The sequence below is a fragment of the Doryrhamphus excisus genome, chromosome 15 (assembly GCF_030265055.1).
Source record: "Doryrhamphus excisus isolate RoL2022-K1 chromosome 15, RoL_Dexc_1.0, whole genome shotgun sequence".
NCBI classification, from domain to species: domain Eukaryota; kingdom Metazoa; phylum Chordata; class Actinopteri; order Syngnathiformes; family Syngnathidae; genus Doryrhamphus; species Doryrhamphus excisus.
In genome coordinates, this window is record NC_080480.1 from 5447712 (window position 1) to 5466064 (window position 18353).

The 18353-nt window shown below is 40.3% G+C and overlaps 4 protein-coding genes across 5 annotated transcripts in view; 2 read left to right on the forward strand and 2 right to left on the reverse strand.

Annotated features, from left to right (window-relative positions):
- The window catches only part of LOC131102992 (ras-related protein Rab-26-like), a 38955-nt gene extending 37372 nt beyond the window's left edge, over positions 1–1583 (forward strand). The window contains exon 9 of the mRNA XM_058048778.1: positions 81–1583. Within this exon, the coding sequence (XP_057904761.1) occupies positions 81–180 (100 nt within the window). The 3' untranslated portion in view covers positions 181–1583. The remainder of the gene's footprint in view (positions 1–80) is intronic.
- Positions 412–9267, reverse strand: LOC131102990 (arf-GAP with dual PH domain-containing protein 1-like). 2 transcript variants are annotated; one of them, XM_058048775.1, is made up of 11 exons: positions 8994–9267; positions 8064–8194; positions 7845–7936; positions 7008–7090; positions 4580–4692; positions 4167–4313; positions 4014–4097; positions 3129–3191; positions 2973–3044; positions 2668–2896; positions 412–2600 (listed from the first exon to the last, which is right to left on the reverse strand). In XM_058048775.1, the coding sequence occupies exons 1-11, from the start codon at positions 9082–9084 to the stop codon at positions 2572–2574; spliced, it is 1134 nt and encodes a 377-aa protein (XP_057904758.1). In that variant the 5' UTR covers positions 9085–9267; the 3' UTR covers positions 412–2571. The 2 variants fall into 2 exon arrangements, with proteins under 2 accessions (XP_057904758.1, XP_057904759.1); XM_058048776.1 differs by lacking the exon at positions 8994–9267 and adding an exon at positions 8282–8508.
- Positions 9268–9477: 210 nt separating this feature from the next.
- rnps1 (RNA binding protein S1, serine-rich domain) lies at positions 9478–12106 on the reverse strand. The gene is made up of 7 exons (XM_058048777.1): positions 11954–12106; positions 11170–11316; positions 10708–10893; positions 10535–10643; positions 10300–10453; positions 9911–10052; positions 9478–9806 (listed from the first exon to the last, which is right to left on the reverse strand). Coding segments are annotated over exons 1-7 (846 nt in total). The 5' UTR covers positions 11956–12106; the 3' UTR covers positions 9478–9700.
- Positions 11687–16710, forward strand: LOC131102989 (uncharacterized). The gene is made up of 4 exons (XM_058048774.1): positions 11687–12190; positions 12375–13015; positions 13096–13203; positions 14574–16710. The coding sequence occupies exons 2-4, from the start codon at positions 12395–12397 to the stop codon at positions 15456–15458; spliced, it is 1614 nt and encodes a 537-aa protein (XP_057904757.1). The 5' UTR covers positions 11687–12190; positions 12375–12394; the 3' UTR covers positions 15459–16710.
- Positions 16711–18353: the final 1643 nt, after the last annotated feature.

An 18353-nucleotide genomic window follows, 5' to 3' on the forward strand; every position in this document is an offset into this window, starting at 1 on the left:
GAAGTTGGACAAGTTGGCAAAATGAGGGAAGATTTTGTGTGTCTCAGGGTGAAAATCCTAAATATCTTCTTGCGTCTCAGGGAGCTCAAGCATCGTTCTGCGAAGGATCCAAGTGAAAACTTTAAGCTGCAGGAGTACGTCAGCAAGGAGGTTCAGAGCGCCGGCTGCTGCAGGTCCTAAGGAGGTCCTGAGGAGGTCCTAAGGAGGTCCTAAGGAGGTATCCTCAGCAAGTTCAAGTCCAAGTTGAATAAAATCAGAGACTCTTTGTTAAGAACAGAGCACCCCGACATCCGTTAAGTTGAACCTTCCACCATCTTGACAATGTGCTTTTCTTCAATATTACAATCCTTGCTGTCGCTCAGTTCAGTTCAATTGGCTTTTACATTTTGGACACACTGTACGCTACAAGTCTTTCATTGGACGCTCACGTTAGAGAGCGCGGCTCTTCTCAGTTCTTCTCATCCTGGAAAAAGTCAGCTTCGATAGAACTCAAGGCAAGCTTAAAAATACACGCGCTAAATCTACTTCACAGCATAATCATGGTAAAATACTTCAATACTAAAATAAAAAAAAAACTCAATAATACAGTCATAAATCGAAGAAATTATTTTTTAAAAATCATAAATAATGAAATATACTAATGGAATTAATAACAGGACCTACCAAACAAAAATGACAGTTCATTCATATTTCATTGTATGTGTTTGGATTTTTTTTTTTATTATATTAAATCGTGAGCATAATAAAAATTATCATGGCAATCATGGTCATAATACAAATAATGATTACATACTGAAATACATAGTAAATAATACAAACCAATTAAATACATATAAGAAATAAATACCAATAAGTAAAATAATATATAATAACTACAAAAATAAAATATTTGTACATACCAAGGAAGAATATTAATTAAAATATTTTCAAAAATGTGTAAGTAAAAACACATAATATTTTATTTGACTTATCTACGACTCACCAGAAAGAAAGAGCGGTCAGTGGCAGTGGTAAATAATCATAAAAATAATAATAATAAGTCATAAAGCCACCATGTTGGACTAATGCATTATGAATCAACTTCTGCTCTCAGCTTGTGTCTTTCTTGTACTCTGCTGCCCCCTTGCGGTGGGCAGCTGCTGTGTTGGAACATTTTTTCAACATTAATAAATAAATGCAGCTTCTTCGAATGTATATAAGCTATTTAAAAATATATATGTATGTACTATTGATACATTTGTGTGTAAATATTCATGTTGGTGCATGTGAAAATGTTCAAAGAGGCCAGATCGCTACGGAATGAAGTATTATATGGACGAATGTGTACATTGCTGTGTATAATAATGACTTTAATGATTGCATAACCACGGTGGTACAATGCATTGTCACTGTTGAAGTGCTTACGTACGTATGTATGTATACGAGTCAGTAACGTCATGCGGTGTTATTCACATTTTTCTACACTTGCTTTCGTCGTAGAAATAAATTTAACATGCAGTATTTCCTGTACTCTCTCATGTTGGTAACATCTATTGTGACGAGTGGAACTCAGATTGTACAATAAAAACACAGTATTTACACCTGCTGGACAAAAGTGGAACTGCTATGATTTCTTTTCAAACGTAAGGAAACTTATTTATATATTGTATATTTTAATTATATATTATATCATGACATTTAAAGGAAAGCAAATACTGTACAGTATATATAATAATAGACAGTGTTCACACCTTTACACTAATCATTTACTACAGGGGTGTCTAAAGTGCGGCTGAAGGGCCGCTTATGGCACATAAACGTGTTTTTAATCAGCCCCCAAATACAATTTAAATACTAAAAATACATTTTTACAACAGACAAAATATTAGTAGAATAAACATATTATTTTTAATTATTTTTAATTATTTAAATTTTAATTATTTTAAGTTTTAACAACTGAAGAAATAGGTTGCAATTTTAGAAACATTAGGTTGGGGAAAGGTTATAATTTTAGGATTAAAGTCAAACTATGGTGAGAAAAAAGGGAAAACAGGTAGCAGAAAAAAGTTGAAATATCTGGGGAAAAAAGGCAAATAAATAAATAATAATAATATGCCTTCTAAAATACACAAATACAAAGCAAAACAGCAAAAATGGAAAAAGGAGCAGTCCTTTTTATGAAAATCAGAATGTGATAAATAATATAATTATATAAAATATAATAATAATAATAATAATAATAATAATAATAATAATAATAATAATAATAATAATAATAATAATAATAATAATAATAATAATAATAATAATAATAATAATAATAATAATAATAATAATAATAATAAATATGAGAATGGAGACCTACTGCAAGATAATAGGTACTGTGTGTATAGTAAAGTCAAAATATATAAAGTCAAAACAATAATAAAGTCAAAATATGATGACATATAAAGACATCATATTCCAAGATAATCTGAACGGGAATAAAGTTGTTGAAATATGTTTGCTCCCCATCCCAAATACTGTACTGTACCCGTACTCGATGGTGTGGCGTTGAAGTACGTTGTCCGTGTGGCCGGTCCACCAGCGTCATCATGGTTTGTGCTTAAAGTAGGCCTCCTCTACGAGGGGAAAAGCAAATGGTGGTAAAGAGCCCGAGGCCAGCCACGTAGCCGTAGATCAGAGTACCTGCGTACTCCCGAGGTAGCATGGGTCGGTCCACGACGGTCTGGAAGGCGGCCATCCACTCGCTCTGATCCTCCTCACTCTCACACGCAAAAAGAAACTTCCTGTCCGGGGTGACGATGGTGATCCCCTGCTGCCAGTGGTGGCTCTGGACGCCGGCGGGAAGACCCGGTAAGATGCTGTAGCCGTTTTCCTTGTTGCCGATGAAGACTTCGCCCCGTGCGTATGCGTCCTTACGAGCAAAGACGTTTGTGTTATAAAGGACGACAACACACCAGCTCATCAACGTCCAGTGCTGAGTGAGGTACCAGCGGGTCTTTGAAGTACATCAGCCTCCTGTCGTCCATTGTGAACCATCTCTTCTTAAAGCCTTCCGTGTGCTGGGGTTGGGGGGGGGGGGGGGGGGTGCCAGGCCAGAAGGATTAGAAACCATTCCATCGAGGAGAAAAAAATAAAACCGTCACCTTTGGCCCCGTCTTCTCCATGAATCCTTCCTTGGTGTAGTTCCTGGTTAGCTTGGGCAGCAGCTAAACAAAACACGAATATGGGCTCATTTCCGTTTGGATTGCTGGCTTTCCATATTTCATTGGAATATTTGTCTGGAAGATGGCGCTGCAAAATGTCTTTATTGCTTCAATGGCTTCATTTGCTCTTCTTCATCAACGTATCTCACATTCAGGTTTTACCTTTTAGCAAAATTAGATTCTGAGCATCTTGTCTTATAAACACTCTTAATGAAATTTCTATATAATAATAAAATACTATATATTTAATATTGTATATTGCCATATGTGTACATATATTTTTGGTTTTTATTTATTTTTTTAATTATATTGTTTGTTTTATGTTATTAGTATATGTATATTTTAATTTCATATAAATGTATATTTTCGGGAAAAATGATTTTATTAAATGTAATTAACAGAAATTTGTACAGAATTTTTTGTTAGTAGAAATAAAATAAAAAAGTGTAAAATATAAATATTAATAAAAATAATACTTATACTCATACTAATTAATTATTAATAAATAATTCTTAATACATATTTTAAAATGTATTTATAGAATAATAATATTTATGAGAATATTGAATTGCTTTTTGTGTATCATGTATTTTATTTTAATTTATTCATACTAATTTATATTTATTTTTGCCATTAATAATATTAATGGCCATTAATAGTCTTAATGGCAATGAAAACCTGTCATTTTATTGTAGTTCATAAAAAATGTCACTTCCCCAAAAACTGTCGTACGGACATTTTTTGTTAGTAAAAAATAAAATAAATGTGGCCAATCATGACCCATCTCAGCAACTAATAATAATAATAATAATAATGCTTGCTTACGTCAGCGGTGGGGGCACCCGGGAAGGCCACCTGCAGGTAATGAAGCCTGGCGGCTCTGATGGCGTTGAACCAGTCCACCATTTCCTTCCAAAAAGAGAAGACAATATCACTATGGTTGCCACGTGACGCCGGCGTCGTCCTGCGGCGCCTCACCTTGCCATCCTGGTGGTAAAGGAAGATGTTCCGAGTGCTGTTGTCCTTCAGGTAGGTCACCTGAAGGCCGTGAGCCGTGCCGATCTTAGCCGGCTGGAAGGTGGCGTTGACTGTGCTGATGTTTATTACGGCCTTTGGCTCTCTGGCCTGCAGGAGAATCGGATATTTGTTGTCAATTTTGAGAGAAAAGTTAAAATTTTTTGTTGTCATATCCAATTTCAATTATAATGACTATTTAAAAAAATACTTATTATTCTAATGATAATAATTAGCCACTAGGTGTCACTAATAATACACATGGCCCGACAGGCTTTATGATTTGTTTACTTATTTAGCTCACAGCAGGCACAAAACTAAGAATAAAAATAATAGAAACAATACAAATAGTCATCATCATGTGTCAAGAAACTCACATCCTGCTTGGTGAAATACTTCAAAACCCCCTCAGCTTCCGACAGGATGAATTTTCGGTTGAGGTACTGTGCGTTGTCGCGTCCTCGTTTCCATAGAAACCCCTCCCGGTGGCCTGACAAAAAAAAAAACATGCTTACACACAAACAGCCATATTCAAACTTTATTTACTTACATCAGGGGTCTCCAAGATGTGGCAGGCCGGCTTGTATAGGCGCGTGGCGCATTGTAAAAATCAAATTGTCCATATTGTGAATGGTTGTTTGTCTATATGTGCCCTGCCATTGGCTGTGAGGATAAGCGACATTGGAAATGGATGGATGGATGTACCGGTAATAGCTAATAGGCACGCTGCCTTTAATTATATGGATGAAAAATGTTGCCAGGCTGTACGGCGGTCGAGTGGTTAGCGCGCAGACCTCACAGCTAGGAGACCTGAGTTCAAATCCCACCCTCGGCCATCTCTGTGTGGAGTTTGCATGTTCTCCCCGTGCATGCGTGGGTTTTCTCCGGTTTGCTCCCACATTCCAAAAACATGTTAGGTTAATTAGCGACTCCAAATTGTCCATAGGTATGAATGTGAGTGTGAATGGTTGTTTGTCTATAGTCCATTCCAGGGTGTACCCCGCCTCTCGCCCAAAGACAGCTGGGATAGGCTCCAGCATCCCCCGCGACCCTTGTGAGGACAAGCGGTAGAAAATGAATGAATGAAAAAATGTTGCCTTTAAATGAAGAATGCTTAAAAACACACAATGACACTCTTATCACTTATCCTTCATGGGACGCGTCTATGCCTTCTACTTAAGTCCTTATTTATTCCCTTTAAGCTCTTCTTCCTCTCACACACACACATAGGACAGTGTGAGCAAACCAGAAATTGCGCTGCAGGAAGCCGAGTGTTATCATTGCCACACACACTTAAACCACACAAACATGTGAAGTCGTAATGATGTGATACAATACATACCATAGACGTACACTCTTTTTTTTTATGTTGTAGTGAAAATGAAAAGGAATAAATAGGATTATTTTTCCAGGCAGGGCCACATTTTGGAAAATGAAGGGATGCAACTTTGATATTGAGTAAAGCATCAAATGTAGAGTAAATATGTTACACAAGAGATGGGCAAACTACGGCCCCGTGGCCACATGCAGACCACCAAGCGTTTGAATCCGGCCCGCCAGTTGCTTTTTAAGTATTTTAACTTTTAACATACAAACTGGCAACACGACTTGCAAGTCAGATGTCTTATTTAGTAAAAAATTTAATTAAATTAAATTACATAATTTGATGTGGTCTGGTGTTTAAAGTGCTCCTGAAAAAAGGGACATGACAACATACAGCTGATAGTAACACTTTTACAGATAAAATTAGACAAATAATTCAAGGAAAATTAATTCATTCATTTTCTACCGCTTATCCTCACGAGGGTTGCGGGGATGCTGAAGCCAATCCCAGCTGTCTCCAGGCGAGAGGCAGGGTACACCCTGGACTGGTGGCCAACCAATCCCAGGGCACATATAGACAAACAACCATTCACACTCACATTCATACCTATGGACAATTTGGAGTGGCCAATTAACCGAGCATGTTTTTGGAATGTGGGAGGAAACAGGAGTACCCGAAGAAAAATGTTTTTTTCATTTGGAATTTCTTCTTAAATAATCTTTAGAAAACTTTGTTGAGATCAAAAGTCGTCTCAAACTGGAGTGTGGGGAAATTTACAAATGTAAACCAACAGGTTTTTCTTCCGGTCACTCACACACAGCAGTCACCTGGAAATGTTGGGAACTGCGGAATCGTTACTCTGTTTCCCAAATCTCACCAATAAAATGTGTGGGTAATGCTGAATGAAAATAACGAAAGCATACAAAAGAGGTCCTTCTTCCTCGAGGGGGGGGGGCGAGTGGAGCACAACACGACATGAGACAAGGGCACACAATGGAGGAATTGAGCAGTCATGGGACTCCCTAATAATACGTCCTTATCTTAACCCATCGCAAGTCCAAAACAGTACTACACGTTCTCCTTTAAACTAAATCGTCCATAAAAAATGGAAGCATCAAAGCATGATTATGGGTCATGGCAGGTTATTTTATGTGTTTTTTTGTGTATTTTTATCAGATTGCAAAAGTGTGACGATAACCACAGAACCAGAAATGGCGCAGACCCAGCAAAGCACCTGGCTGCTCAGTACAATATGAACTGTCAGTTCAGGTTTTATGATGGCAACATAAATCCTTTTAGTTAAGTACTTATACTGTGAATGTTTTACTGTGCATGTACTTATAGTGTACTGTATATGAACGTATAGTGTGAATGGTTTTACGAGATATCTCCCCAACAATAACATATACTGTATCCTGTATCCTCCAAGTAGAGGGTATGATACTGTGAAGGAGATTTAAAGTGTTAAAGAGTATTCATACCTGCTGAGTAAGACTCCTGTTGCCCGCCAGGCATGAACTCCTTCCGCTCGTATTTGGCACGAATCCATTGATCTCTCAGGAGCCTGCAAGACAAGTGTCGTGTTTGTAGGTGGGTTTTATGTGTTTTGTGGTTGCGTATTTTATTTTATTTTTTATTTTTTATTTATTTTTTTATTATTTTTTTATTTAATTTTCATTCATTCATTCATTTTCTACCGCTTTTTCCTCACGAGGGTCGCGGGGGGTGCTGGTGCCTATCCCAGCTGTCTTCGGGCCAGAGGCAGGGTACACCCTGGACTGGTCGCCAGCCAATCACAGGGCACATATAGACAAACAACCATTCACACTCACATTCATACCTATGGACAATTTGGAGTCGCCAATTAACCGAGCATGTTTTTGGAATGTGGGAGGAAACCGGAGTACCCGGAGAAAACCCACGCATGCACAGGGAGAACATGCAAACTCCACACAGAGATGGCCGAGGATGGAATTGAACCCTGGTCACCTAGCTGTGCAGTTTGCGCGCTAGCCACTCGACCACCGTGCAGCTTTTATTTTATTTTATTTTATTTTGAAATATATTTCAACCCCTTCACGGCAATGTAATTCTGTTATTGAAATGTATTTATTGTTTCCTTACATGACACAAGCCCCGCCCCTCTTCTGACATTCATGGAGATTGGTTGACATTCATCAAGAAAACATTTTATTTCTGGATTTTTTATTACACCTTATTTGAATGCATTTTTAATTGATGCATTTGTACACTGTGCATGTTTATTTTATTTGGAAATGTAAAAAAAAAATTAAATTTGAAAAGGAGAGGTCACTTACGCACAATCTTTATGGCTGGGCTGGTAGTAGAAGGCGGGCACTGCGTGCTCATATTTGTCCTTGGCAGCGAGGTTACCCGCAGAGTCCATAAACTGCAAAAGGAAGGAAGAGCAGGATGATGCTTGCATGTGATACACTATCTTGGTGCACGCATGCTTGCTTTATACACCAGCACACACATTAGAACAATTATAACAACACACACACACACACACAAACCTCCAGTTGAGAGGTGGTCCATGGATCCAGCAGGAGGGATTTGACTTTACTGATCTGTGCAATGTTTCTGTGGAGGCCTGAGCAGCTGTGGCACACAAACACACCCAGGGTGTATGATGCCCACTCTGGATCTGCAACACACACACACACACACATAAACACACATGTGTTGTAACATTTGAAAAAGTACCGCTGGTGTCTGTCAGCTTCCTTCTGACCTCAGCATGTCTCATGACTCGGCTTCTTGCATTTCTCAAGCAGTCATTGTGTATCAATCATCATCATAGAGAGAGATAGGCTGTACGGTGGACGAGTGATTAGCGCGCAGGCCGCACAGCTAGGAGACCAAAGTTCGATACCACCCGTCTACCGGGGACTCCGGTTTCCTCCCACATTCCAAAAACATGCTCAGTTAATTGGCAACTCCAAATTGTCCATAGATATGAATGTGAACGGTTGTTTGTCGATATGTGCCCTGTGATTGGCTGGCCACCACAGTCAGTCAAGGGTGTACCCCGCCTCCCGCCCGAAGACAGCCCGGATAGGCTACAGCACCCCCGCGACCCTCGTGAGGATAAGCGGTAGAAAACGAATGAATGAACGAAAGATTGAGAAATATTCCAACATTTTGATTAAGTTATTTGGCAACACTGGTGTGTAAAATGTTACAAACAAACATAGTATCAGAGTCAATCCAAAGCGACCATTATTATCCTTGTAAAGATATCCTTTTTTATGTTATTATTCAATTATTCGAGTGGCCGGCTCGTGCACACAAACGAGAGCAAAACAAAAATACAACGGTATTTCTTCACTAAGATAATAGCAACGGTAGCACCCACAGTGTATAAAGACTAACTGTATATATTACAAACATTAATCTAGTATTTCAGCTCTAATTTTGTCCCAAAGAAGCACCTAAGTATCTACCTGCAGCTCCGCAGTCGGCGCACGTTCCATTTCCGGGTTTGTCCACCAGTTCCCGCACACGTTTTCTGTTGGTTTCTGCTTCGGAAAACATGGTCAAAGAAACCGGGCTCCGTGGGTAAAAGACTCAAACTGTCCGTACACCGACAAGATGTAGGCGGGACACGGCCTGGAGAGAACATCTACAAGAACTGTCTTCTCAGAAGTTAGTGAATGGATGGATGGAAGAGAGGTGTATCCATACTGTGACTTTGGGGAGTTAGTGGCCTCTAGTGGACAGAGTCGTACATTGTCTCCACACTGGATATACCGTAGTAGTATAGTTTCCTGTTTATATTCATACACTGTACTGTATTAACGTGGATTCATAATCATTTTAAATATTTAAATTTATTTCCCCTTATAAGTTAGCATTTAGCTTGAAAGGTGGCTAATTTAAGTTAATATAAAATAAATGTATATGTTCCAAAATCATTGAAAACTCAAATGATGTTAAACATATTTTATTGTTCAAACTGTCTAAAAGTCAATACAGGCTAAAAAGGGTGTACGATCAAAAATTACAAGAATGATGTCATGGAAAAAAAAAAAAACACTCCCTACATGCGGGCACATGTTGAGTTTGAACTTTTCCATGCGGTAGGTTACTTTCGTAAAAATAACAATTAAAAAAAAACAAAACATTAGAAACTGGGCTTGAGATTCCACATTTATCTGGAGGAGTTGGAGCTGGAGCGAGAGCGGTGACGCCGGCGACCAGGAGATCTGGAACGAGAGCGGCGGCGTACCGGGGAACGCCTCCTTGGAGAGCGAGACCTGTAGAGATATTAAAAAAAAAAAAAAAATATATATATATATATATACATGAAAAAAATAATAGCAGTCGTGACAATATTTGAAAAGATGGAAGTGTGACAGACCTCCTCCTCATGCGCGGTGGGCTGCGACGCCACATGGGAGGTGGAGGAGGCATTCGGCGAGGGGGGGACAGCCTACGAGGAGGAAGGCGGATTCTTTGGGGCAGTACAGCCGATGCCGTGATCTCCTGTCCGTCAATCTGGCCTAGAAAAGCGTAGAAATACATTATATAAAAGTATATAAGTGTACAGTCATCCCTCATTTATTGCAGTTAATTGGTTCCAAGTTAAGTTAATGCCCGCAAAGTCTGATTAATCAAATACTAGACCATGGCCAACAACAAAACAGCCATCATTTTTAATTAATACTTTTTGGGAAACACGTGATATAGCGAGGGAGAGATATTGGAATTCACACAGTAAGGCGTGCACACAATGAAACTGTCTCCTACCTCCATCCATGTACTTGAGGGCCTTCTGAGCCTCCTCGTGGCTCTCATACTCCACGTAAGCGTAGCCTTTGAACAAGTGCGGGCACAGCCTCTCCGCTGGCATCTCAACAGACTTGATTTTCCCATAAGTGGAAAAGATCTCCTGGATGTGGTCCTGCACAGAAATCAAACAACCTGGTTGGACGTAAAGGTTGAGACAGCAATATGAGCCTTTTAACTTGTCCGTAAAGCTGACCTTGGTGACGTTCCTGGTCAGTCGCCCTAAGTGAACCTTAGTAGGCTTAGGGCTTGGGGTTCTTTTCCTCCGCTCTTTATCATCTCCCCTCCCTTTCTGCGTTTTGGATCTGCACAGCAACAAACCAAACGCTAACTAATAACACACACTATTGTGACAACAGAGTGACTTACGCCGAACGGGAGCGGCGGCGGTTGTCGTGGCGCCTGCGGCTGGGGCTCGGAGACCCAGAAGTGCTGGAGGAGGATGAGGAGCGAGAGCTTGAGGAGCCAGAGCGGCTGGTTCCGGACGAACTGGAGCCACTGGAGGAGCCCGAGCTGGAACCAGAGCTGCTGCTTGAAGAGGAGCTAGATCTGGACCTGTGGTAGTAATCAAGCAAACAAAATGAGTCAATTATAGTTTATACAAACCACAGATAGTCTTTTTTTTTGCAGCGATGGAGAAAAAAAAGTACACAAAAAACCTTATTAGCCGCCTGAAACGCCACATCACTACGACACATGGGGCTTGATGTGCTGCAGCATTTGCAAAGTTCAAAAGAGACCTCCATGGCGTCACACCAGCTGCTCTGCGTGTGTGCCTGAATACAGTGCACCTTGCTGGGCCACAACAGATGGCATCACACCACAACAAACCTGCTGCTGCTGCTTCCAGTGGACGCACTGCGGCGCTTCTTGGTTTTGTCCCGTCCTCTGTCCTTTTCTCCGTCCTTGGTGGCAGTTTTCTCTTTAGTTCGGTCTTTTGTTTTCTCCTCTTCCTTCCGCTTAGTAGGTGATGGAGCCCTAGGAATAGAAAACAATTAGGATTATATGCATTTTCTGTACATGTTCAATAATTAAACAACACTCAATTCTATTTTATTAGCATTATTATAGGGAGTTGAAGTTGGAGTCGTGTGAATGTGCAATGGATCAAACAGTGCTGCCTTATATTTTGTAGAGCAACAACACCAAAATATTAGAAATACCTAATTATATTTGTATATTTATATTATATTTGATGCAGAGGACTATTCTACTGTTAAAAACAATCATCAATCATTTGATTGATTGTGCAAGTCGTTCAGTGTACATGCTAGCTTGTTAGCTTAGCCGCACGAGCTAGGATTAAGTATTTCCAGAAATCGGTTGTCATAAAACTTCATGAGTTAAAAAGAATTAAGTAAATAGAAACTATGGGTGAATACACGAAGGAAGACGATACTGGTTAAGTCAAAACCAAAAAGAGCGGCCATCAGTAAAGACGCGCCGCCGCCATTGATTTTCATTCAGGCAGGCGGAAACCACGGTGCTCTACTTCAGTCGCAAAATGTCCGACCTATTAACTCTATATATTAATCACCATCATCATTTTATGGACTAAACACTGAAATAATTCAATTATATCATTTTAATCAACTGAATAAAAGCGTAATCTTACATCTTTGTTTACAGGTGGTATAGAACCAGGCAGCGACGACGGTGGCTTCGAGAAGTGTCGCTCGCTGATGACGTAGCACCGACAGGATGTAACGCAACTACCGGCGCGCCACTTACAACTCATTTGTTTATTTATGTGCTCCAGAAAGTGAAACGGCAGCCTTTCTTCTTGTGGGACGCCAAATGAGTTAAAGGAAGACTCTTTCGAAGCCTCAATCGTCTTTCTTGGTTCCACTAGGTGAGCACTTGACTTTATCGTGTGAAATGTTAGCATTTGTCGCCGCAAAGCTGTCGTTTGATTACACTGTCGTAGGAGATTTTACGAGATAAGGAAGATTTTCGTCCATTAAAGAAACAAATACTGATGTATTGGTGCTAATATTTATTTATCCTGGCGCTATTTTATGTTTTCTTCAATAAAGTTGCCTTGGACTGAAACACCATGGGTCGGCTGGATGATGCTGCCAAACGCAAAGTGGTGGAGCTGAGAAAGGCTGGGCTGAGTTTCCGCAAGATCAAGGCTGTGCTGGAGCTGGAGAACATTAAAGTGTCTGCACAGGCCATCTACCTCTTTCTAAGAGAATTCCAAGGGAGGCGACCTGGAAGGGTCAGACCCCTGGAGATTGGAAGCAACGCATCAGCGGCACATGTACAGAGTCTCCCTGGAGGTCTGCAAGAAAGCTGGACCAACATACGGCTCCAAAACCTACTACGGGATGTATCACACCACGCCGGCTTCTCCGCTGCTAACAAGTTTGCTAAACAGGCATCCGCAGAACCGGAGAATCCACAGAATGCAAAGGCATCCGGGTCTGGGGAGAGCAGCGCAGAGTGCAGACCGGAGCAGCAACGTGTGGAAGATGGGGAAGAGAACGACATCCAAATTGTGAGCGTCACTTCTCTTTCTCAGAGCGTCCAACAAAGAGCAGACACAATCGAAACCACGTCTTCATCCGGAACATCATCATTGACGAGGAGGCGAGTCACTCCTTCTCCAGCGACGAGCTCCATGTTGGCAGCTCGTAAGCGGCTTTTGGATAAAGCGTTGACTCACAGGATGAAGGTGAGGTTGCTAGCTTTTCTGTCTGTCTTTCATGAAATGAATCCTATGTAACGCATTTTTTTGTTTACATTTTTCACCAGGTTTCGTCATTGTTAAGGAGAGATCATGCAAATGTTCCAAGATCGGATTTAACTGCAATGTCCCAACAGGCATCGGCATCGTCACATTATGATCTGACTACAGAAAAGGTGAGAAAACATGATGTGATGTGCCGAATCAGCGTTGGATCATGTGTTGTTCCATACCATACACACATGTTGATAACATGTGATGGGGTATGTTTTGGATGAGATATTATAATAATAATAATGATAATAATACATCTTATTTGTATAGCGTTTTTCAAAATACTCAAAGGCACTTTACAGAAGAATGAAGTTGAATAAAGCAAGTAAACAGAATAGAAGACACACCAAAATACAACATTGATTGGTTAATACACAGTTAAAAGATGAGTAAAAGCGGGGCGGGGCACAGCAGTCAGATATAAAAAGTTAGACATTAAAAACAGATTTAAAGAGGTGGGTTTTGAGTTGTTTTTCGAAGGTGGGAAGGTCAGGGCAAGCACGGAGTTAATGGGGGTGGGGGCAGCGATGGAGAAGGCTCTGTCTCCCCAGGTTCGGAGCTTGGTCTTACAGGGGAGTGCCAGGAGGTTTGAGTTTGAGGAGCGAAGGGGACGCGGGGGATTATGTGGATGGAGCAGGTCTGTGAGATATGGGGGGGGGGGTCAGATCGTGGAAGGCTTTGTAGGTGATGAGAAGAATTTTGAAGTGAATGCGTTGGGGAATGGGAAGCCAGTGGAGGTTTTGGAGGACAGGGGTAATGTGTTGGAGGTGAAGAGGCGGGCAGCGGAGTTCTGAATATACAGTAAACCTCGGATATATCGGTTTCAATTGTTCCCACTGGTTTTGTCAGATATAAGCAAAATCCGTTATATGCGTATACAGGAAAATGTCCGTTTTACGCATATATCGGATTTTATCCATTATAAAAAAGCACTTCCTTGACTATGTTTCCAATGTACCTGGACTGGGCAATGAAAAGAGACGTAAGGTAATGAGAATTTAACTTTATTGGACTCTGAGCATAACAAATTGTTAATTAAGCTAGGCCCTGTTACGCCCGTCAGGCCTACGTAATTTCCAATAGTGAGGTTAAGATCTCATTCACTGCTGTGCTAGTATTATTGACGTCACTCACTTTTATATTTGTCCTAAATCTGGAGCCAGGAGAAAGACAATAGCCAGTGACATCAACAAGATTAGCATAACGATGCGGCCATCCGATATATGCAAGGGAAATTTAATGGAAATGCATTGGAACGGGACTGGAGATTTTGTCCGAAATAGGCGAAATCCGTTATAAAAAATCCGATATATGCAATGAATTTTTATTGGAAATGCATTACAGAAAAATCGGTTCTTTTTTATCTGTCCGTTGTGAGCGAATTTCCGATATATCCGAGTCCGATATATCCGAGGTTTACTGTATATCGATAAGACATACTTTGGATCATAACCTTACAATTTTAACTGTATATTTTATTCTACCGTCACAGGCTGGAGCGGACGATGGCGGAGCAAACACAAGTAGGCGCTTTGTCGTGCAAAAACCAGGTCTATCCCTCCGTTCCCTTCATACTCTGCCTCGAGTTGGAGTCCGTCTTCCGAACCGCCCGCCAGCTCCTTTAACATCGTCAGCGCCAGGTGGCGCTGCCATTCGCTTGCAGACTTCCGTAGGCCAAGGGCCGTCTTGTAGCGAGGGAAGTCAGCAGCAGATCATCCAAGACTCCGCGGCGAGATGTGGTCTTCAGGATCAGATCCAGACTCTGGGCTGCGAAGTGCGCAGCCTGAACCTAGCGGTGAAGATGCTAGTGGAGCAGCAGAGCCGCCTGGAGAGGGAGCAGGCTCAGCAGACTCAAATCCAGAAGCAGATCCTCAGCACCTTGCAGACCATCGCTTCCAAAGCGGGACCTTGCGGCAACGTTCAGCCACCGCAAAATAAAACACCTTCTCCTTCTTCTCTACCCGCCGCTTCCTCCTCAGCGTCCTTCAACCAAGATACCTTCAACTTCAACCAGGTCACATTCAACCAGTGCAGCCAAACCCAGCCAGGCTACGACTCTTTAGAGAGCTTAGAACCCGTCGAGGCCTTCAAACTTCCGGTTCTGAGCCCCACTGGTATGAACGGGTTCCCTCCGTGTAGCAGCAGTGAGAGCCTCCCGCTCAGTCACACGCCACCTCAAACTCAAGCGTACGTGGGCGCGTACCCTCAGCAAAACTGTCTCATGCCCGGCTACGCTCAGTCGTACATTCCCACGTACGACAGGGCCCAGACGTACAGGGAGGCGGGAAGTAGCAGCTGCTCCAGGAGGACTCTTCAGGACTGCAGCGTATCCACACAGGATGAACATGTCAATATCATTAAAGTGGAGGGACCTTAAACGCATCGTAGCTGTTTTTTTTTTTTTTTTTTTTTTTTAAGGATATTTATTTTCCAAGTATATGGAACATTTTAAGTTGAACACATTACTGTATTGATCCAAATATATAACCACGCTGCTTTTTCTAGACCCGTAGTTTTCAGGAAAGACTAAATGAATCATGTTTTGTGTGTGTGAGTGACGGGAAGAACAGCTCTGATTTAATGTGGAAAAGTTTTTGGATCATTCCGGTACATTCCGGAACCTTGGTTGACATTACCTCATCATAAAACCTTTATTTACACTGTTGGGAATAATGAAGTCTTATTTAAATTTGTAGTTATCGATTGGAGGTGGCACGGCGGTCGGGTGGTTAGCACGCAGACCTCACAGCTAGGAGACCAGGGTTCAATTCCACCCTCGGCCATCTCTGTGTGGAGTTTGCATGTTCTCCCCGTGCATGCGTGGTTTTTCTCCGGGTACTCCGGTTTCCTCCCACATTCCAAAAACATGCAAGTTTGTAGAGCAAAACAAGTTAATTGGCGACTCCAAATTGTCCATAGGTATGAATGTGAGTGTGAATGGTTGTTTATAATATGTGCCCTGTGATTGGCTGGCGACCAGTCCCGGGTGTATAGACAGCTGGGATAGGCTCCAGCACCCCCCGCGACCCTCGTGAGGAAAAAGCGTTAGAAAATGAATGAATGAATGAGTTGTCGATTGGGATAACCTGAAAACAGTACGGTAAATCCCTCGCCACTTCCGCTATGCATTATGTGATTTCACTCTGATCATGGTTTATCAAAAAATATTCATTAATAAATTGTGCTTTTTCATGAATATTTTTTCCTCGAATTAAGCATTTTCAAGCGTAAAAATGACTTAATGAAGTAAAATACAAATAAGAAGTAGTATTATGTAGTATTCTACAGTAATGTTACATTAACAAGACAATAGCCAATGCTGTACAGAAAAGGAAGTAAAACAGGAGTGTAAAGGTGACTTTAGGGGTGTTATTTCATGTCTAGAGTTTTTTTCTCTTTCTTGTGGTGCTCTTTTAAAATTTTTATAATTTTTTTTAGATGTTTTTCCTCCTAATTGACGACTAACTGGGGATTGGACTTTAATTTGCACCGTACTGGAGAAGAATGGCAAGATTGGTGGAAATGTATTTAAGCAAATTGGGAAAGTATGTGCATATTGTAGCCACTTGAAGTTGTTTTTATAGACATATATACACACGATAGAAACACAAATAAACAGTTTGGATTATATCACCAGTGACAAACATGTTATTATTTTAACATTACAGAATCAGAATCGTCTTTATTGTCATTGTATTGAATACAACAAAATTCAATACAGTGCAAATTAGAAAGTAAAAATAAGAAAAAAAATAAAACAAGGAATAACAATATAAATATAAAAGTGGCAGGTGCTGTTCAGAATAAGTGTAAATATATGTACATCAAAAACAATAACCTATACAGTAACAAAAATGTTGGAACTGCAGTAAACAAAATGTAGTATTGCACATATTGTACCTGAGTTACACTTGAATGAATGAATACTATTGCACATAAGTCCAGTATTGCACATTTGAAGCTTATTGTACATAACAGAGGGGTGTGTGTTTTAGTAGTGCACAAATAAGGGTTGGTCATTTATGATTATTCATTGGGAAAGAAGTCTGTTACTGTCATAAATTGAACTGAAGTGCTTCTTAAATATCATTTTTTCATCAAATTTCTGGCAAGATTTTCTTGTGGTGGTTTATCAGTCACCTTCAACAGAAAAAAACATGATCAGTGAGTCAGTAAAGCATAGGCTGATTTGTTTGGCCCCTTGATTTTGCATAATGATGCAATACAGAGCAAAGGGACTACTTTGTTTGGTGCAATGTTGTACAAAAAAAACATGTTTGACTGCATATGACCATCATCCTGACAGTGATTGCACATATTTTGTGACACAATGGAACACAAACACCAATGTCTTCATACCAGCCGCAGCTCTGTCTGCATGAAAACCAGAAAAACCTGAACTATACGTGATCCCACAGCATTGTCTGCCATCATGTAACCACCTATACAACACAAAAGACAAAACAGCGTCCGAGCGTTAGCATCAGTCGAGAGGCAAAATGCGTGTTTTGCAGTCACCGACCATGAAGATGGTGTTTTTTACGGTATGGTGCTGCTTCTTTCTCCGGAGTGAAGCCAAAGACCGCTGTGAGTACATGTTCTTTACACAGAATGTATCTGTATTGTGGATTCATTTGTTATTGTTTTTTTTTTCTTCTTTCCAGATGCGTCCTGTGAAAGTTGCCTAATGGTAGCAAAAGGTTTGTTAAGTAACACCATTTTTAATTAAATTTTCCAAAAATCACTATTTAAGATTTCTTCAATATTTCAACTCTATGCTACTAAAATAAGATAACAAAACATTAATTAGCTGCTTTCCTCATAATATTATAGTGATATTCTTGTAAAACTTTTCTTATTATTAAAAAAATATTTTTTGTAATATTTTGACATATGCTCCTTAATTTTTTTGATAATTCTTCTCAGAAGTATAACTTTATTCCTATAATATTTTGACTTTCTTCTGAGAATTACTGAGTTTTCTTTGTTTCCTCCCAATAATACAACTTAAAATATATTTTTTGTTGAATATTTCAACTTTATGCGAATTGTTAATATTACAAATATTCTTGTTAGATATTTTTTCTCTTAATATCACACACAATGATCTGTTGCATGCTCCCTCTCAGGCTCTATGGTTATCATCACTTGATTGTGTATATCAGGGATTATCACATACTACAGTATTAATTGGCCCTGTACCCTAGAAACCGCCCATGAATGATATGGGAAAAGGCCGAAATGATACTGTGTCAAAGCCCAGGGCAGTGAT